Here is an 18,729-nt window from a genome sequence, read left to right as displayed (position 1 = left end):
TGACAGATTCACATGACTTTCTGGCCTAAGGGTTAAATGGGCCAAGCCATGCTTTTTCCCCCTTAAATGGCAAGACACTGCTGTTTAAATAGTGCTCGTCTGACATGGCATCCGTGGTGTTTCACTATCTGGGCATTTGCATCTATGGCAAACCTGCCGATCTATTTGATGGCATTTTCACCTAGGCGGTAGCCTCCCTTCGGGTGCAGATCGGATTCTGGAGGTCACTACTGCTCTCTGTGATGGGATGCATAGTACGCACTAAAATGGTGATGCTACCTCGCCTGTCATACTATTTCAATAACCTCCCCCTGTCTCATCTAAAATCCTTTTTAAAGTTGCTTGAAAAGCTCACAAGGGAGTTTCTCTGGCCCAATGTGTGCTGTAGGGTGGTGCTGCATAAACTCTACCTGTCTATGCATAAGGGTGGGCTTGCTGTTCCAAACTTTGAGCACTACTACCTGGTCTCCCAATTGCACTGGGTGGCCCAGTGGATGGCAGGCCTCCAGACCACCAATACTGCTACTGTCTCTCTGGCTTGGAGTTTCCCCCGCATTTTACATTTGTTTCATCCATGCTCTAAGGCGCCAACACCCAGCTCCACTCTTTTATGGGTGGCATACCGCTGCTATAGACAGAGCCTTTTTCTTACTAGGGTGGCTCAGTTATGTACCCCGGCACTACTGCTCCTTGGCACACCTAGGTGAGGGCGGACCATGCCTCTGGTGGCTATGGCCCCCTATAACACAATGGCTCCCTTTTCCTCTTGAGTCTCTGATTGAGGAGGAAGGCGTTCCTCCTGGCCATTTCGTGCTCTACAACTCTCTCCTTGGGGCACTTGGTGCACAATGGGGAGATTTGCAAAAGGAACGCCCAATGCACCTCCCAATCCCATACCTCAATGTTATTGGGATGGGACGACACCTGACGTGCTGACTGAGAACACATGCGTAGATGCCACTTTCCCCCTTATATCAGCATTGGGAGATGGACTTGGACCATCCCTGCACAGAAAAGGAGTGGAATGCCATACTGGAATATCCCACACAATGCCCGCTTTCAATAGTAAGTACTCCATAGGGCCTACCTCATCTCAGACAAGATAAACCTATATTTCCATTGCAATGGTTCTACCTGACCCCACTGTTTGCCTGATGACACTTTTCTAACCATGCTCTGGGCCTGCTTGTCCCTTCATCAGTATTGGCAAGACATAAGTGCAAACTTAGATTGCATGGGACACTCCTTACTACTCACCTGCGGAGGTATGCCTACTGGGCCTGCGCCACTGGACATAAAACACAGAGCCACTATCCTCTTCATTGATTTGGGTCTCTTATTGGCCAAACGTTTAGTCATCCAGAAGTGGAAATTGCAGCACCCCCTCCCTACTATCACTGCATGGGAACAATCCATGAAGATGTGGGCCCAGGCTGAAAGCATTACAATGCACAGAGAAGATACGACAGGACTACACATGTATCCTCTTGCATCCAGCTGGGATACTATTCTGGTTGTATTCCAATCTGGCCCGTTACACACAACTGAATCCCCTGGGGGAGCTCTGACCCCTGTGGAGACTGTGGGCTCTCCAGACACCCGCCTTCTGCATGCCGTGTCATTTACACCACACTGACTGCTTCCCCCTCACTACGCCTATCGTCCTAGGTGATGTTGCCTTGTAGATGGGTATATGCCTACAATATGGGACGGTGTGGGCATTTTCAAATATTCTGGGTTTGTTGTTTTTCATCAATGTTTTGTCTAAACCGAATCTCCTTATTAATTATAAATGGTGGACCCAGACTGGTCACTGACAAATCAGCCTGTATAGCAATCCCTTTTGCTGATCACATTGACTTCAGCCCTTATGACTATGTTGTATAGTGACCTCTTTTTAGGAAGCATTTTATTTCTATGTCTGTATCCATTTACACGATACTGCCGTTGAACCCTTTTGTGATAGTGATATGCATGTTGTAAAAATTGAAAGTACTCAATAAATAGATTCAAAAGAAAAAAAAAGATGCTGCCTGTTAAATACATGTTCTCGGCATCTGGTATTTCTCAAAGCTTAATTGAACACCATGTAAAATCATGAAACACAGGCACAAAGATATCTAAGAAGCAATATAATAAAGATTGAGTCCCTAAATGTAAAACAGTGCACACATACCGGCAGCCAACATTCACCCTCCCAACCCCACACGCAAAAACAATCACATGCTTCATGTCCTTCACGTTTTAGAATATTTTTATTTATTTATTCCTGTTTGCAGTTTCAAATACCATGTTCTAGACCGGACGGTTTCACAGTGCTTTACAATAAGAAAATAAATCAGACAGATACAGTAGTGAGAGTAAGCCTAGGCCCAATAGCAGCAACTCAATAGTATGCAATCACTAACTATTATGTGGAATTCAAGTTCAATAAACAAGGAATTCCAAGTAGAGTGATTCAAGTGAAGTGTGGGGGTCAACTACGAATAAAACGTAGAGAAACAGTGTCAGGGCCTTCATGTTTGACTCGCTGGAAGGTTAAGTGTGCATCCCCGGAGTCCATACGTTCCACAGGACCAGATTGTTAGGTATACAAGTGCTGCTTTAAGCTATTCTTAAAGGCTTCAAATGAGGAGTTTGTGCAGATCTCAGGGTCGACAGAGTTCCATATCCGAAGCGTACTTCCAGAGAAAGATCAGGAGTTGTTTTCCTGGTTTTTGAACCTGGAGGTATTAGGAGTAAGGATTTGGCAATGTGCAGGGAACAACATCCCTAAGATAGCATGAGTTTGTCAGTGGATTGGTACAAAACGAGAAGGATTAGGTTAGTGTTTCCTTCAACTACATTGGATCCTTTACTTGCTTCATGAGCTTTGATCTTTGTATCCTATGTATCCACAAGAATTCTTACTGTATTTTATGGTGGGTATATGGTATGCACCATTCACTTATGACACTTCTTTTCTGGTATTCTCCTTTTTTGGTAGCCTTTCTTTTACGACATATGGTCTACGGGTTTTCTTAAATGGTCATTCTATGTTATCCACTATCACTTTTGGGTGATTTATGTTTCTAAAGTAATATCAGTACTCAAATTCACTATCGAAAATTGGGGTGCTGGTTCACCTCATTACTCCTTATATTTGAGAGAATATGAAAGTACTTATTCTTACTGTTTGTAATACAATGAGTTGTATGTTATCCCTGTCCTGATTGTACTTTTTGGTTGCATATACTCACAGCCTTGAAAAACTCACCCAGTGTGACGAAACATGTGTCCGCTTTGGCTGTAATGTATCATGTTCTGGAGTATACAGAGGTTTTTTAGGACTGAATAAATGTACTACTTCGGAAACACTTATCATGAAATCTTATTTAATGGGCTCTTAAATTGACTGGACTTCCAATTCTGAGTGCGGAGTATCTCTATTTGATGTTCATGTACACAGCAGACTGCTTTGTGGTCTTCTGTTAACTGGTACCTTTGGTAGTAAGGTACATGGTGCCCCAAAAGCACCTTAGCCTTACCGTGGTTACTTATCAAATATTGCCACAACTGTTTTACCCTTTGATAGAAAATGCCTCATCCATACCACTACTACCAGTTGTTTTTTCATCCCCTAAAAAGATGTTTGTGACTGAGAGGAAATGATTGATGTTGAGCTCCAGCAGTTGTTGGCTGATTCCCAGGGGATGTTAAATAATATGGATCCTGGCAGGATTTACATCATCAGAAATTACCTTCAGACCTAAGCACTCAAACGTGAAGTATTTCTCAACATAAACACTTGAGCCATATGTTTGTGTATGACAGCAGCACCTCCTCCAAGACCTCTGTCAAGACATTGGATCAAACAGTTGGGAGGAACCAGTATGTCAACCAAAGGAGTTGAGGAATCATTTGATCAGAACACCATGAGCAACAAGATGTCCATTTTAGACAATTCTATTCTATTAGCTACTGCCAAGCAGTGTCTTCCAGCCGATCTGCTTCTAGGAAGCATGTATCACAGGTTGGATTTTATCAGCATTGTTTTGTGAGGTTGATCAGGGCAAGAATAAGCGTGCTGCAATTCATTTTTTTTCAAAGTTTGGGGATGAGAACACTTCCTGATACCTTCTGCTATCTGGATATTTCCTGTGGTGGGAGATTTGTTTGGAATTAATTGCAAGACTATTAGCCAGTCACTTTCCTCATAAGAGAGATTGTTTTATGCTCTCCTTGGACAGCAAGCTCTGCTGTTTCTAAGGAGGGATGGCAATGTATGGTTGTAATTAGAATTTCTTAGGTCAGGAAAGAGGCTAAAAAGATGCCCGATTTCTATTGCTAAGATGTTTGTGGATTCTAAGATAGCAGCTAAGAAGCCAATTCCTCTAGCTACGTTGTCAAGTTTTGTTCCTGATATTAAGGGTAGAAACAAAAAGGTGTTGGGATTCAGTGATGAGGTGCTCAGATGCCTTCAAGAGTAGGGTATCAATCAGCAAAAAAAAACACAAAAAAAACCTCTTTTCTAATTGAGTGTAGTGAGCCAAAGTCCATACACTTCAATCTTTGTTAACCATTCCACAATTAAAAACTACCCCATGCTGTTTTCTCAATGTTTGTGGAATCCCAGCAAGACATGCTTATACATGAATATCACTCAAGCCCCCATACATGAACCCCGCCTTGATTGTGACTCAACTCTTGCTGGCACAGTACATGACAAGCAGTGTTATGTAGGACAAGAGAATGGCAACGCCACATTTTCGTTTTTCAGAATAATGTTTTGATCTAATATGTTAAGCCACAGTATTTGGTTACAATCTACCTATGGTTTAGACATTAATATCAAAGACTAGTAAGAATGAATGTCAGTTTAATAGAATAGCCTTGCTCCTAAGTTCTACTGGTAGGCAAAGACCACATAACCTGGACATGACTTTGAATAGACTAAATGATGACTGCAACATAGAACTGGATAGAGAGGGAGGTGTGTGTAAGTGCTGTCAGCACTACAGCTGTATGTAACTGCTATGTAAGCACTACAGGACAAGTAGGATACCATTCCAGATAACAATATTTGAAATATCGTGGGACTGACTGTGGCATAAGCATGGCTACTAAAAAATTCAACATTCTAGCACTAAGACAATGGAATAATAGGATGCTAGCGAACTGGCAGCACATTAATTCCTACTAGTGGATTCAGATTCCAACATTTAATTGACAAATCAGTGGTGTTGCAGTAAGTGATGTTAGCTTCTGCCCTGTCTCTGTGAGATTGACTGTTGTTTTAGTCATCCTGATTAATCAGATTTCTGCATGCATACTAGAAATTTGAAGGCTTACGCTGCTTCAAAAATGCAGAGGAAGCAACGTGTAGATAAATTAAAGTAACATTTTGCCTGTCACTAATTTATTGATCAAATGTTTTGTCTATTATTTAGTGATGTAACCTACACTTCTTACCTGGTTTGGATGGTAATGATGTGGAAGGTACACTGGGCAGTCGCACATTTTCCATATGCCTGTTCAATTCCTCTTGCTCCAGTTCCTCTAATTCAGCCAACAACTCATCCTGCAAGAAAAAAAGAACAACACACACTTATATTCACAGTAATCGCAAACAATTTATCATTTAGTTGACGGATTGGGTGAAGGGTGAGGCTGCAGTTTCTGTTGTGTTAGAAAAGGAAGATCCTATGTCCTCTTGACTACTGCTTCAGAGAGGCTGATGACAACCAATTTTTAGAAAACTCACTCTTCACTGTGCCAGTGTTGTTGGTGCTCCAATTTGAAGCACAGTCCCTATACTACCTGCTGTGCGAAGCTTCATTCTACACAAATGCTGTGTCTGGTGAGCTGCATGAGGAGGAAAATTGAAAGAAGAACCTCCCAGAACTTGTTCTATAGTTGGAGGCAGTGGATCCACAATCCTTGTTTGGACAAGGAATATAATCATCCCACAATGTTGCAGTTCCAAGTACTTCATGACCAACTAAAGGAGTGCTCTGAGGAGAACTCAGAACACTGAGTGAACATGGCTGGTGTCTGCCAGACAGCCAGTCTCCCAGACGTGAGGGGACATTACCTGAAGTCTGCACTTTCTGCTGGAGGAGTTGAGGTTTTTCCTACTGCCTAGAGGTTTGCCTGCCTGTCTGCTGAGAGAGGGAAGGAGTCTATCTGACCTAAGCATGAGAGGTGATGGCCCAGGAGTAGAAGCCCAGCAGGTCCCAGGAACTGAGGGACATCCAGAGGATACAGAATCCCCAACAATGAAGTCAGGAATGGCCTAGGCTGAACAGGATCCCCCTGGTCTGTCATTAAAGATTCCTTGCAGGAACCGCTTCAAGCCTTCTAAGTGTGTTGGACCGAGCAAGGCTGCCACCTTAACTGAGACACAGGCCATGCTTGGCCTTGTCGGTGGCCCCTAGGACTATCTTCACTCGCCAAGGGCCTCTAGTTGCAGAAGGATAAGGTCATCATTTCTGACCGGAAAAAGTGCGAGACTAAACACATTATGACTATTCAACCAGGAGTAAGACCCTTGAGAAACGTGAATTAAGTGCAATCACTCGAGCCATACAACTGCCTTACCTGTTGGGGATATCAAAGAGGAAAATCAGAGGATGTAGCACCACAAGGGAAAATCATAATCTGGGCTCTGTACACTGGAATTAATTCTGTATTACTTAGTACTGCTATGTGATTCAAACCAATATTTTCTTAAAAAGACAGACATTGGGCTGGCCGTTGAAGTTATTGCATCTGTTGATTGATTGTTTAGCTCTGAGCTCATGCATACCTATTCTACATCCCAGAGAAGCCTGTGAATGCTCGCCCTCACTAGCCTGAGAATCAAGTGTGGAAAGGGTCATACTTGACTCAGTTTGCAGAGCTGTAGTAAAACAGACAGACCCAGGTCACCATTGGTAACAAGCTCAACCACCACTAGCCCCTTTCAGCCCTGTGACCCCCTGAATGGGGTCTTACAGGTCCAATTCTCAAAGGTCTCTGGTCCGAAATTTATACCTGTAAGCTTATGCCTACATTTGGAGAAAATGTCAGATTTCTTAGGAATTCACAAAGTATGTAAGGAGCACTCCAGGGATTTACAGATTGTCAGATTCCCCAGAGCACTCATTTGTGTAACTATTTCCTCGTGCAGAGATGTAGCAGACGTGCATTAATGCATATGGATGTGTGATGCAGTAATGCATGTGGACTTGATTTACTTTCTTTAGGAGTGAGAGCAAAGCTCATCAGTCAGTGACAAAAAGGACATATAGGGATGTCTGGAACAAATCAAAGTATTTCTGGTTGTGTGGATTTAATGAGGGTACTGATAGATGGTTGCAGAATTGCAACAAATGTAACAAAAGTGACAGATTTGCTTAACAGTATGTGATGCCTAGTATGCCAAAGGAGGTCCTAGAGGGGCCATCAGGAAAGCTCGTAGCAAACATTTTGGGTCTTTTTAAAGTGATGGATGACTAAACTGTGAATGCTGTAGACTATTATTCTAAATGGCTTGGGATGAGGATTGCAGACAAATCAACACATATACTGTAACCAGATTTCCACAATACTTTTTTTGCAGAGACAGTTTACCATCTTTTCATGTATCAGATAATGGTCCATAGTTCGGGTTTGTCTGAATATTTCTTTGGTGGTATCACAGACAAATGTATTTTGTGAATTATGTTTAAGAAAATGGTGAAGTTAAAAGTCTAATCATGTTATCAAATAAACACTACAATTGGAAACTATAACAGGATCTCTTGGACCAATTCCTTACATGCCACGCTACGTCTTTGACTCTGCGTCGTTTCTAAGGTACTGTACCTAAGGTCTGTGCGACTCAGTGATGGGCACCACACTCCCTCACGAGTGGCGTTGGATTGTTGGGAATGACTGTCACGATGCCTTGATAGCACCAGTTGGAGCTATTTCATTTCCAACCGCTTTATTGGGATTTAATCTTTATAAATTCATATCTTTGCTTATGTATGTTGAATTTTTGGTCTTGTTTTAATTTGATAAATATTAGCTATTTTTCTAAACTTATGTGGTGTCCATTTGTAGTGTCTTCACTGTGTTACTGTGTGTGGGTACAAATACTTAACACATAGCCTCTGCGATAAGCCTGATTGCTTGTGTCAACCTACCAAGTGGGTGAGCCGGGGTTATCTGAGGAGTATGACTCCCTTACCTTGACTAGGGTGAGGGTCCCTATTTGGATAGGGTGTAAGCTAACTGCCAACTAGAGACACCATTTCTAATACCTGTCAAAAGGGGTTACGTGACAGGTCAAATTTGCAGTTGTAAAACTGCACAGCCGAGCTACAGAGGCTAGGCCTGCAGTCATGTTTGCATCATCACCGCAGTGCGTGACACAATGAGTGTTTAACTTATAGGCCCTGGGTACAGGGCCACATACAAGGAACTTAATGGCAAGTTAACTATACCAATCAAGAGTATGCCTACTTCACCATATTGAAAGGGAATCACGTAACCACTGGTTAGCAGGGTAAAATGCAGAGTTCTAAAGCCAGTAAAAACTTTTAAGACAAAAATGTAGAGGTACACCTGGAAGAGATAGTCATTCCCACCAGTCACTCATCCCTTGCTGGTTTGTTTTGTTGCCATTGTTGTGTCTGTTGGAAGGATAGTGGAGATAAGTGGTGGTTTGTTTGGCAGTAGCTAAGTGCCAGGTGTTATGGAAGAGCTGGGAAAAGTGAAGGTTCCAAAGCAAGTTGTCTGTGAAAGCATAAACAGTTTAGTGTGCATGGAATGCTATCTTGGAATACAACAATTACTGTATGTTTGAAAAATCCCTTTGGCAGTTAGCTATTTTGCTTTACACCTTTTATTGCTTTTTAATTAAAATAATCTACCGTCCCCTTGGTCTGCCTCAGCTGGCTAGGGGCCACGTGCTGCAGAGGGAGGGCTGGAGCAAGTATTGCCCACTTCATAGCCATCCTTTACCGATGCTATCTTGAAGTTAGCTGGCTAGTCATTTTCAATTAGAAATAACTACTTAGGTTGCATTAGTGCACGGACATGCAGTTAAACTGAGCTAACCCCCGGTTCCTACTGAACATTTTTAATTCCTTGGTTAATTATTTTGTATTTTGCGTTGCAACACATTAGTCTTTTTAAAATTGAAATTGCCACTGTCTCCTCAGTCCACCACAGTTGGTTACTAGCCACTTGCTGCGGAGGGATAGCAGTGCGAGTGCTGTGGTCTCTTACTGTATGTTTTAAGAAGGCTTTTGTTAGGCAGTTAGTTATTTTACTTTGCACCTTTTTGCTTCTTAATTAAAATTGCCTACCGTCTAGGCTGGAAAAGAGCCAGTTGTTACAGAAGGAGAGCTGGTGCAAGTACTGACAACTTCCTGGTCGTCTTTTACGGATGCCATCTTGAAGTTAGCAGTCTAGTTGTTTTTCCCCTAATCAGAACCAACTACTTAAGTTGCATAAGTGCACAGATGCTTGCAGTGGGTGCACCACCCATGTGACAAAGGTGCACCAAAGGCAAGCCTGTCTGCGCCCGTCTGTGTCTGGACTGCACCTTGCGCAAGGTCCCCAGGTCCTTTAACACCAGGAATGTCTCCTTGTCTGGGGTACTCTAAAGAATGTCTCGTGAGCCTTCACCATAGGGGTAGGTTAACCCTATGTGAGCCATTTGATTTTAACGATCTCTATCAAAATATAAACTACACCTGACCTTCGTGTGGTTACAGGATAATTTTTCCTACTTCTTGGGAGGGGCCATCTACCAATGGGGATAACTCCCTTGCAGGGAAGACTGTTGATAAGGGGGCAAAAAATGTAACGTCTTTGAGCAAGCATAATACTGACTTTGTGGAATTTGTGCTTACACATGACCCCAATTGGGTTTTTGGTACGAAGACATAGGCAAAGGTGTCAGCAGGTCCTGACTTGGTTAATGCAGTTCCTACAGGATATACTATCCTTAAGCTGGATGGGGTGAACAGACATGGAGGTGGCCTAGCCATTGTATATAAACTTAAATATCACTGTCGCATAGAGCTGTTTAAGTGCATTAGTTTGTGTGAGGCCTTTTATTTATCTATAAAAATCTCACCGTCTGAGTCATTTGTGGGTATTCTACTATACAGATATCCAGGCCCAAGGTCCATGTTTCCGACTGGTTTTGCAAATCTGATTGAAACATATCTAGATAAAAACAAGGTCACTCTTATGGGTGACATTAATTTTCATTTAGAGGAGATCAGGAGTAGTGACTCTAGAATACGGATTGATACCATGGCCTCTCTTGGACTCTCACAACTGGTTAGAGCCACACAGATACAGCTGGTCACACCCTAAATGGGATTTTTTCCTAGGATCCCTGGCTTTCTGTGCAAGAGGTATTAGCTTTACACTGGTCCGATCACCAGGCAGTAGCCTCCACTTTAATCTGAGTGCAAGATATATCTAAAGATACTCAACACCGCCATTGCACTTAAATGGAACTGGAAGGGGACCTCGGGGGAATCCTTCACCAGTGCCCTTAGAAGTATGTATAGTCCAGTATTTGAGGATGAGATATGGGAGCTGTTGATTTGCAGCCTGGATGAGCGCTGCTTCGCATATGGTCGTGCCAATTAGGGAAATTGGAACTCGCAGCAAGGTCCCTACAGCACCGTGTTTTACGAAAAGTTTAAGACTACGGAGACAGGCCTGCCATCAGCTGGGACATGACGGGAAGAAACAGTATGAAGAGCAGGAGAAAATTCTATATAAAAATGCTATCAGAGAGTACAAAAAACAATAGAGAAGAAAAATCTTTCTTCTGCAAACTCCTCTAAAGAACTTTAAGGTATTCATCAGCTTTTGTCTCTCCCAGTTCCCTCTGAAATTGAGGGCTCAATAGAGTTCTAGAACAAGTTGGCAGAATTATTTCACTGCAAGGTATCTAATATTTATGAACAATTTGTATCTTTAAAAAATAAGATGAGCACACAGATTCCTGCCTTATTGCCTCACAGCAGCAGAACTTCTCAGCTACTACTGAGGTGGAGGAGACAGACCTCACAATTTTGTCTTCGTTCCCTACCCTGACTCTCCATCAAACTGAGACACAATTGCTGAACTTAAAATTGGGATCTCCGATGGAACTCTGTCCCCCTAAGATCCTCCAAATGACAGTCAGCACAATAGTTCAACCTCTAACCGCCATTATGAATAGACTGATTAGTTCTGGGAGTTATCCACGTTTGTGGAAAGAAGCAGAGGTCAGGCCTCTTCTCAAGAAATCTAATCTTGACCCTAATGACCAGAAGAACTATCACCCCATTTCCTTGCTTCCAATCCCAGCGACGATTTTGGAGAAACATCTTAATTATCATTTAATGACACATGTGGAAGAACAGGGACTGCTGGACATCTCACAGCTTAGGTTCAGGTTCAGGTGCCATCATGCGACAAACCGTCCTGGCATCCACAAAAGACAGCATTAGGCGTCTAGCTGACACAAGGCAGGCCGCAGCCCTAATCCTTTTGGATCAGTCCCCTGCCTTTGACACTATCTCCCCTATCCTACTCATTCAACGATTACAGGCTCAGGGTATACCATTTATGGCCCTGAAACATCTCCTCTTTTCTCATGGATAGATCCCAGATGGTGATCGTAAATGAATTTAAATCTGACCCTTTCTCCTTGCTATGTAGTAATTCTCTCATAAAATGACAGAGACAACATGGAATAAGGGAAGAAGCCTGTTAGGGTTATAGTTAAGGAGGGAGTTGGGGTTTAGGGTAAAGATTAAAGTAGGTCTTACCTACAATTCACAAATTTAGACACTTGACTTTTTTACCCCTATGTTTTTGCATATTCCATAGATATACATGCTAGCCATTAATTGTATTTACTTCCATAAACATGTTAAGCTTTCCGTAGGCATACATCTTAGCCATTATTTTTTTTACTTCACCTATGTTTATATACAATTGAAAACTACCATTTACTCCTCCTCAAACGTGCAAAAGCACAAGCAGTCAACTTTTTAATATGAGTGAAAAAGGACTTGTGCAGTGCCCTTACATGGGCAGCCAGGCGCCAGTATGCTCAAAATGCTGCAGTCTACCTGATAATGGCAAAGGACAAGTTTGGCTAAATATTTCAACCATTTCGCAGTTTTCATTGGCTTCCACTGCTTGCCCAGAGGATTCAAATAAAATGTATTGTACACAAATTACTTCATAAAAAGCACCATTCCACTGTTCTCTATTAGCGAGAAGGGGGCCACTGTAAGCATTGGGGGAAGTTCTTTCCTGTACTTTCTGATACTGTGCCAATGTAAGTATGTCGCAAAACTGCCATACTAATCCTCTCTCTCACACGATCCAAGTATCACTGGAAGGGAGATGGAAGAAAATGGAGTGTTCAATACATGCTTCCCAGCAGCGTTGTTTCTCCTATAGGAATTAACAATTACCAGTTGTATAGGATGAGAAAGGAGCACAGCAGTCATCATATTCTAGGAAATGGTATGCTTGTTCCCCTCTTTCCTATTCATCAAGCATCGCTCAGAGCATAGAGGGTTCATGACTAAAGTTGTGACTACTTGTGCATCAGCTTTTCTTTTGGTACAGAAAGCTTAGAAGCGTTGGTATTTGTGACTTGGCTCTGTATGAAACTATTGCGTTTCGGGCACCACTTTCTATTTCATTCAATTCCTACATGAAAATGAAAGATGTGCTGGCATTTGGTGAGAATTCAAATTAGCCTTCTTTTGCTATTCAGTGCCAGTTGGTACTCCATCACCAGCACAGTCAGTATAATCTCCATCTGGGCATCCAAAAAGCTGTCACTATGCCCCATCTGAGTGGCACACAACAGCTGGATTTGAGGATCTACTGCAGTATGTGAGGCTCTTCCACAGGATTCAATGATCCCACAATATATAAAATCCACAACCAGGGCTTGGCTTTCCACCCCGTTTAGAGCCAGAGCCTCTGTTTGGGCTCTGCTCTTCACTGTGCTCTTGGCTCCCCAGTTGAGATTATATTTAAGCCAGTCTTCCCATAAATGTTCTCTTTGCTCCAATCCTTGAAATGTATTCCACAATGTCACTTCAAAGTCTTTCCCTACATCCTTGGAATTATTCGATCTCTCAGCACTAATTCAGAGACCAACGCCCCTTCCTGTTTAAAAGACTCCCTTGAACCAGTGAGCTGACAAGCTTTGGAGATGCTCTTGTGTGCCTGTGAGTGGTACTAGACCTGGGAGGATTTTGGCAGCATTTCCAGCAACCCCAGATTATTTTTCTTTGTTCTCTACTCTCTACTGATGAAGGGCTAAACCCAGAAACACGTGTCTAGAGATATACAGCAATGTCTGCACCAACTTTGGTGAAAAACTACAGATAATTTTCAAGTAAGCGCTAACTGTGAACTGCATTTACCAGGATGCAAAGAGGCGAACTGTGCTGGGATGTTAGGCAGTGTGCTCCAAACCCCCCTTACTATATTCAGAGACCTCTGGTTGAACGCAGCTACAGAGCTTTAGAGATTGCTTGTTTGGATGTGAAACGCCTGTTGGCTCATGTTCTGACTACTGCACCCATGTTCTGGGAAAGAAGTGCTCCAACAGTCTTTTTGGCATCCACAGTGTCATATACAGATCCTGTGTGACCCATTGTTTATAATCAGTGTGCCAAGTTGTGGAACGTTAACAGCTGCTGCAGGACATTGTAGCAAGACGTCTCATGACGATTCTTGTGGCTCTAACCAGATAAAAGTACTGCACCACTGATGTGTTGAAGATTTACCTTAGTATATTTTAATTTATATTAAACTCATCAAAAATAGGTTGAATGCAGTCTTGGGTTAACCAAATGGTGCAAGGTCCTTGTCAGATTAACTAACACATACAGGTGCAAAATGTTCCTAAATAGTATGTAGAACACATATCCCTGTGAAGACCAGAATTGATGCCAGATTCTTCTAGTTTACCATTCTTTCTAACCTACCTTCTAAAACTTCTCTAAACTGCAGTTGTTGCCCTACCATCCCTATACATACCTCATCAAACTCTTCACCAAACCCAGCCGGTCGAGAAATGGCATCCGAGATCTCCTGTGCAACCTCCTGCTGCTCAGTAATATCCTGCATTAAAGAGTCAATTTTGTCGATATCCCTGGAAAAGAGAAACAGACTAGTTATGGCTTTCTGAAGGATTACAACTGTAAGCAATTCCTTACTCTGTAAAGTCTACATTTCATTTCTGAAATTATCCAAATCAGTTTCTTCATATAATTTGCTCTTTTTCTGGTGTATTCCTAAATTCTAAATACACCGTTTTTCACACAGGTCCATGACCAACATGAAATAAGTTTCGGATTATTTGCAAATACATCCTAGTCTAGTAACAGACATGTGGCTCCAAGTTACGTTTCCCCGTGCTTCTTCTCACAGGGCCCAAATGCAGTAAAGCGAAGAGATGATTTTAAAATTTGAATTTCCACACATACACACACCCACAATTCTAAAGTACAACAAGCATTGATAAAGCCAATATGCCTGGCATATGCAAGAGCTCATTGCTCTGGCAATGCGTTTTAGTCATGCTGTTCACCAGTGTGGCTGCTGTTCAGCATAGGTAAACGTAAATGTTGTGGAGTGAAGTGGGGTATATTGGAGCAGGGTAGACTGGAGTGGGGTAGACTGGGTTACAGTGGAGTGGGATAGATTAGAGTGGGGTAGATTGGAGTTGAGTGGGTGGAGTGGGGTAGAGTGGAGTTCAGTGAGTGGAGTGGGGTAAATGGAAGTGGACTAGAATTGGTTAGAGTGAAGTTGGGTATAATGTAGTGAGGTAGATTTCGGTAGAATGGGGTAGACTGGAGTGAGCTAGAATTGGGTAAGGTTGAGTGGGGTGCAGTTAGGTGGAATGGTGTGGTCTGGGATAGAATGGATTGGTGTGGAATTGGGTAGAATGGAGTGGGTTAGACTGGGCAAAATTGGGATGAGTGAGGTGGATTTGATTAGAGTGGGGTAGATTGGAGAGTGTTAGAGTGGGGTTCATTGGAGTGGGGTAGAGTGGAGCAGACGGTAGTGGAGTTGTGTGGGGCACACTGCAGCAGGGGAGTTGGTTAGACCGGAATGGGTTAGATTGAAGTATGATAGCTAGTACTGTGGCTGATTGGAGTGCAGTGGAGTGAGGTTGATTAGGGAGGAGTGGAGTGGGGTAGATTAGAGCTCAGTGGAGTAGATTTGGGGGAGGAGTGATGTCAGGTAGATTGGAGTGGGGTACATTTGGTTAGATTGGAATAGGGTAGATTGAGGCAAGTGGGGTACACTGGAGTGGAGGAAAGTGGAAGAGAGTTAGAGTGGAGTAGAGTGGGGTAGATTTGCGAAGGGGTGGGGTAGATTGGAATGGGATAGACTGGGGCAGACTGGTGTGGAGTGGGTCAGAATGGGGTGGAGTGGACTGAAGTAGATTGGGGTACAGTAAAGTGGGGTATACTGAGTAGGTTAGAGTGGAGCGGGTAGACTGTGGCAGACTGGATTGAGGTAAATTGAAGTGGAATAGGTGGGGTAGATTGAAGTGGAGCGGGATAGATTGGAGTGGGGTAGACTAGAGTGGAGAGGGGTAGACTCACGGATCAGGGTAGAGTGGAGTGGGGTAAAGTGGAGGGGTTCGATTTGGATGGAGTGGGTGAATTGGGGTAGACTGGAGGAGAGTGGATTGGGCGGAGCAGAGTTGAGTGGGGTAGATTGTTGTGGAGTTGGGTAGAGTAGATTGGAGTAGACTGGAGTGGAAAGGAGTGGATTGGGGTAGAGTGGAGTGGGGTAAGTGGTGTAGAGCGGAGGGGCGTAGAGTAGAGGGACATGGCATAGAGTGGAATGGTGTGGTAGCGCACTGCCATTTAAAACAGCACATTTTAAATTGAAATGACAATTACATTTGCACAGTTTTACTTGCCACAAAATATTATGTATTGTACTTTTCCAATTCTGCGATATTCTGAAATATCAGCACAGGTCATTTACAGACATTTATGTTTTGTTGTGTGATAGAGAAAAAGTCTTTCCTTTCATAGCAAGATTGTTACATAAATTCTCTCACTTTGAAGTCAGCAGGGAAAAAAAGTAAACACCAGGCTCCCTCAGAAGACAGAACCCAATGTTTGGCCTCCTTCTTTGAATGCACAGCAAACGTGACAAGAACAAGAAAGTGAGCACTCAGAAGAATAAAGGAAACAGGGTATGCTCCACAGGAAGTACCAACTCAAGCTGGAAAGCTTAAAACAGCCTAAAACAAATAGAACCAGCAAATAGAAAGCAAGAAAATATGATTTACAAACCACAAAGCAAATGGCAAGCAATGGGAGGAATGCATTCCCACAAAAAGTAATTATCAAAGCAGACAGCTGTGCCATCTGGTATGGGTCGACCAAAAAATGCGACTGACGAAGTCGAAGCCACTTATACTTGGAATTGAAAAACAACGAAATATAGAAAAATAGAAACAACAACTGGGCATCAACTACAAGCAATAGGTGGAAATGTTTCGATTAAACCAGTATATTAATAATATTAATAATATTATTATTAATAATAATAATAATAAAACATTTTGGGACTAAAGGTGACTTGTAACAGAAATAAATAAATTAGTTTATTTAAGCCTAATCTTATGGGTGGAATTGGGACAACAACAAAAAGAAAAAGAAGGGAAAGTAATAATGAATGAACAACTGGATCATTATTCACTTCCTGTAGGCAAGAAGTGCCTCATAAAACCCTGCTAAGGCTTTGTACTGATTTTATTTTATCTTGGGGAGCCCCTAGGAGGGGCAGGGGCACCACCAAGCATTTTTTTAAATGTTGTGAGGGGCTGCAAGGAGCATAGCAGCCACTCAAAGCAACATTACAAAAATTGTAAACTCACATTATAAATCTCAAGACACGTTCTCTGACATCACTGATAACACCACCAATGACATCTGACATTACAGCATTGGTGACAACATTGTGCATGGTGGGGGGTGCAAGTTAGTTATTTCAGTAATCCATCACTGGTAAATTTAAGTGTTTTTCAGAGTTTTAAACATTACATTTCAGGCAACTAGAATGTTACTTTTACCTTTATTTTTTTCATATATATTTCTCAATAACTCTGCCCAGAAGATGGAGACGTTCAGGTACATTTAATTAATTTACAATGAGAACAATTCCAATGCTTTCATGGCACTTCATTTACTCCTGCTGCTTTCACCACCTCTTCATTTACTTCTGCTGCTTTCACCACGTAATGCATTTCAGAATTCCAGTGTCCTTGTTCACAGGTGACTGGATGACAAACCAACAATGCTATTGCACATTACTATTATATTTACTCAGCCCTCTAGTGGGCTCCCAAGTGGGCTTCAAATATTGATGCATGCTGGAACTTGTAGTGCCTCAAAGTTAGAATTGTTACCCTTCAGTGGGTCGATTTAAAGCAATCCTCGTTCTTCTGTGGGCTTTAAATTATTGTACAGGAGCTATACAGAAAACCTCGCCAGTGGGCTTTAAATTATTATACATGAATTATTCTAATAAACTCCTTTATCAAAGCCTGAGTGTTCCTTTGTGGCTGCATGAAGTTCAAAACCCACAGACCCATCTGCTTCAATGATGACAAGAACACTATGGCAGTTATACTTAGGTCAGTAATGGATAACTGATGAATTTCAGTGTTTATTTAAAACGGTACTTTTTTTTTTTATTGCTAGCGCGCCCACATATAACTCCACCTTAACCGTTAGATTTTTTCAGTCAATTGCTATGTTTTTTATGTTTGCAATAAGTTAAAACCTTATTCACCTTACTTTACCATTAGTTTTTCTCAGTGAATATTAACTGGTTAATTTAAGAGGGCTTTTCTTTTTAAACATTCGCTTTTACCAAATTTTAACACTTATCCATTCCAGCACTTTCACTTTTATTTTTTTCATCGAACATATAATCACAAGAAGAAAAGATTAAAGTAACCTTACAGTTAGGTGAATATGTCAGTGACAACGTTAACGTTTTAAACAATAACAAACAAAAAATACAACAACAAAAAACACAGATATTCACCAGTTATAGCTAGCAGAGCTAACTATACCTTTCACCCTGCCTTGCACTGCTCATGATCTCACAAATTACATCACTCATGACATGTTCTATGACATCATTTCTGACATGAAATCGCAAATTACATCACTGATGACAATGCTGATGACATCACAGATGGCATAAACCATACTCTTTTTTGCACACACTGCTCTATAAACTAGCATAGTGTTGGAAATTACCCTTTTTGCAGGGCCACCCGCAAACTTTTTGCCTTCCTCCCCCTAATTTTGCAGAATTTGTTGTGGTTGGGTTTTGACTGTTCCGGTCCAGTGCGACCACATATCCCAGGTGGGCACTTCTTTACTATAAGTGCTACTTTACGTTTTAAAAAAAAATTCATATCTCAAGTTCTACTTATTGGATTTGTGTCATTTTGGTCTGGTTTTATTTATTAAATTTGTTTATTAAATTATGTTATTTTTTTCTAAAATGGTGTGGCATCTTTTTGTGTGGTGTTTTCAGTTGGTTTAAAGTGTTGCACAATACTTTACACATTGCCTCTGAAGTTAGGCCTGACTGCTCTGTTTGCCATGATACCAGAAGGTGAGCACAGGTTAATTTAGAGTGTGTTTGTGACTTACCCTGACTAGGATTGTGGTCCCTACTTCC

General features: G+C 42.0%; 1 protein-coding gene across 1 annotated transcript in view; it reads right to left on the bottom strand.

The window, feature by feature from the left end:
- CHMP4C (charged multivesicular body protein 4C) overlaps window positions 1-18,729 on the bottom strand; it is a 154,606-nt gene that overhangs the window by 12,903 nt on the left and 122,974 nt on the right. Inside the window, exons 3-4 of the mRNA XM_069220417.1 lie at window positions 14,038-14,152; window positions 5,452-5,560 (exon numbers count right to left, since the gene is read on the bottom strand). Of these exons, the coding sequence (XP_069076518.1) occupies window positions 5,452-5,560; window positions 14,038-14,152 (224 nt within the window). The remainder of the gene's footprint in view (window positions 1-5,451; window positions 5,561-14,037; window positions 14,153-18,729) is intronic.

Source organism: Pleurodeles waltl, chromosome 2_2, assembly GCF_031143425.1.
Source record: "Pleurodeles waltl isolate 20211129_DDA chromosome 2_2, aPleWal1.hap1.20221129, whole genome shotgun sequence".
NCBI lineage: Eukaryota > Metazoa > Chordata > Amphibia > Caudata > Salamandridae > Pleurodeles > Pleurodeles waltl.
This window is presented reverse-complemented; position numbering and strand designations above follow the sequence as displayed.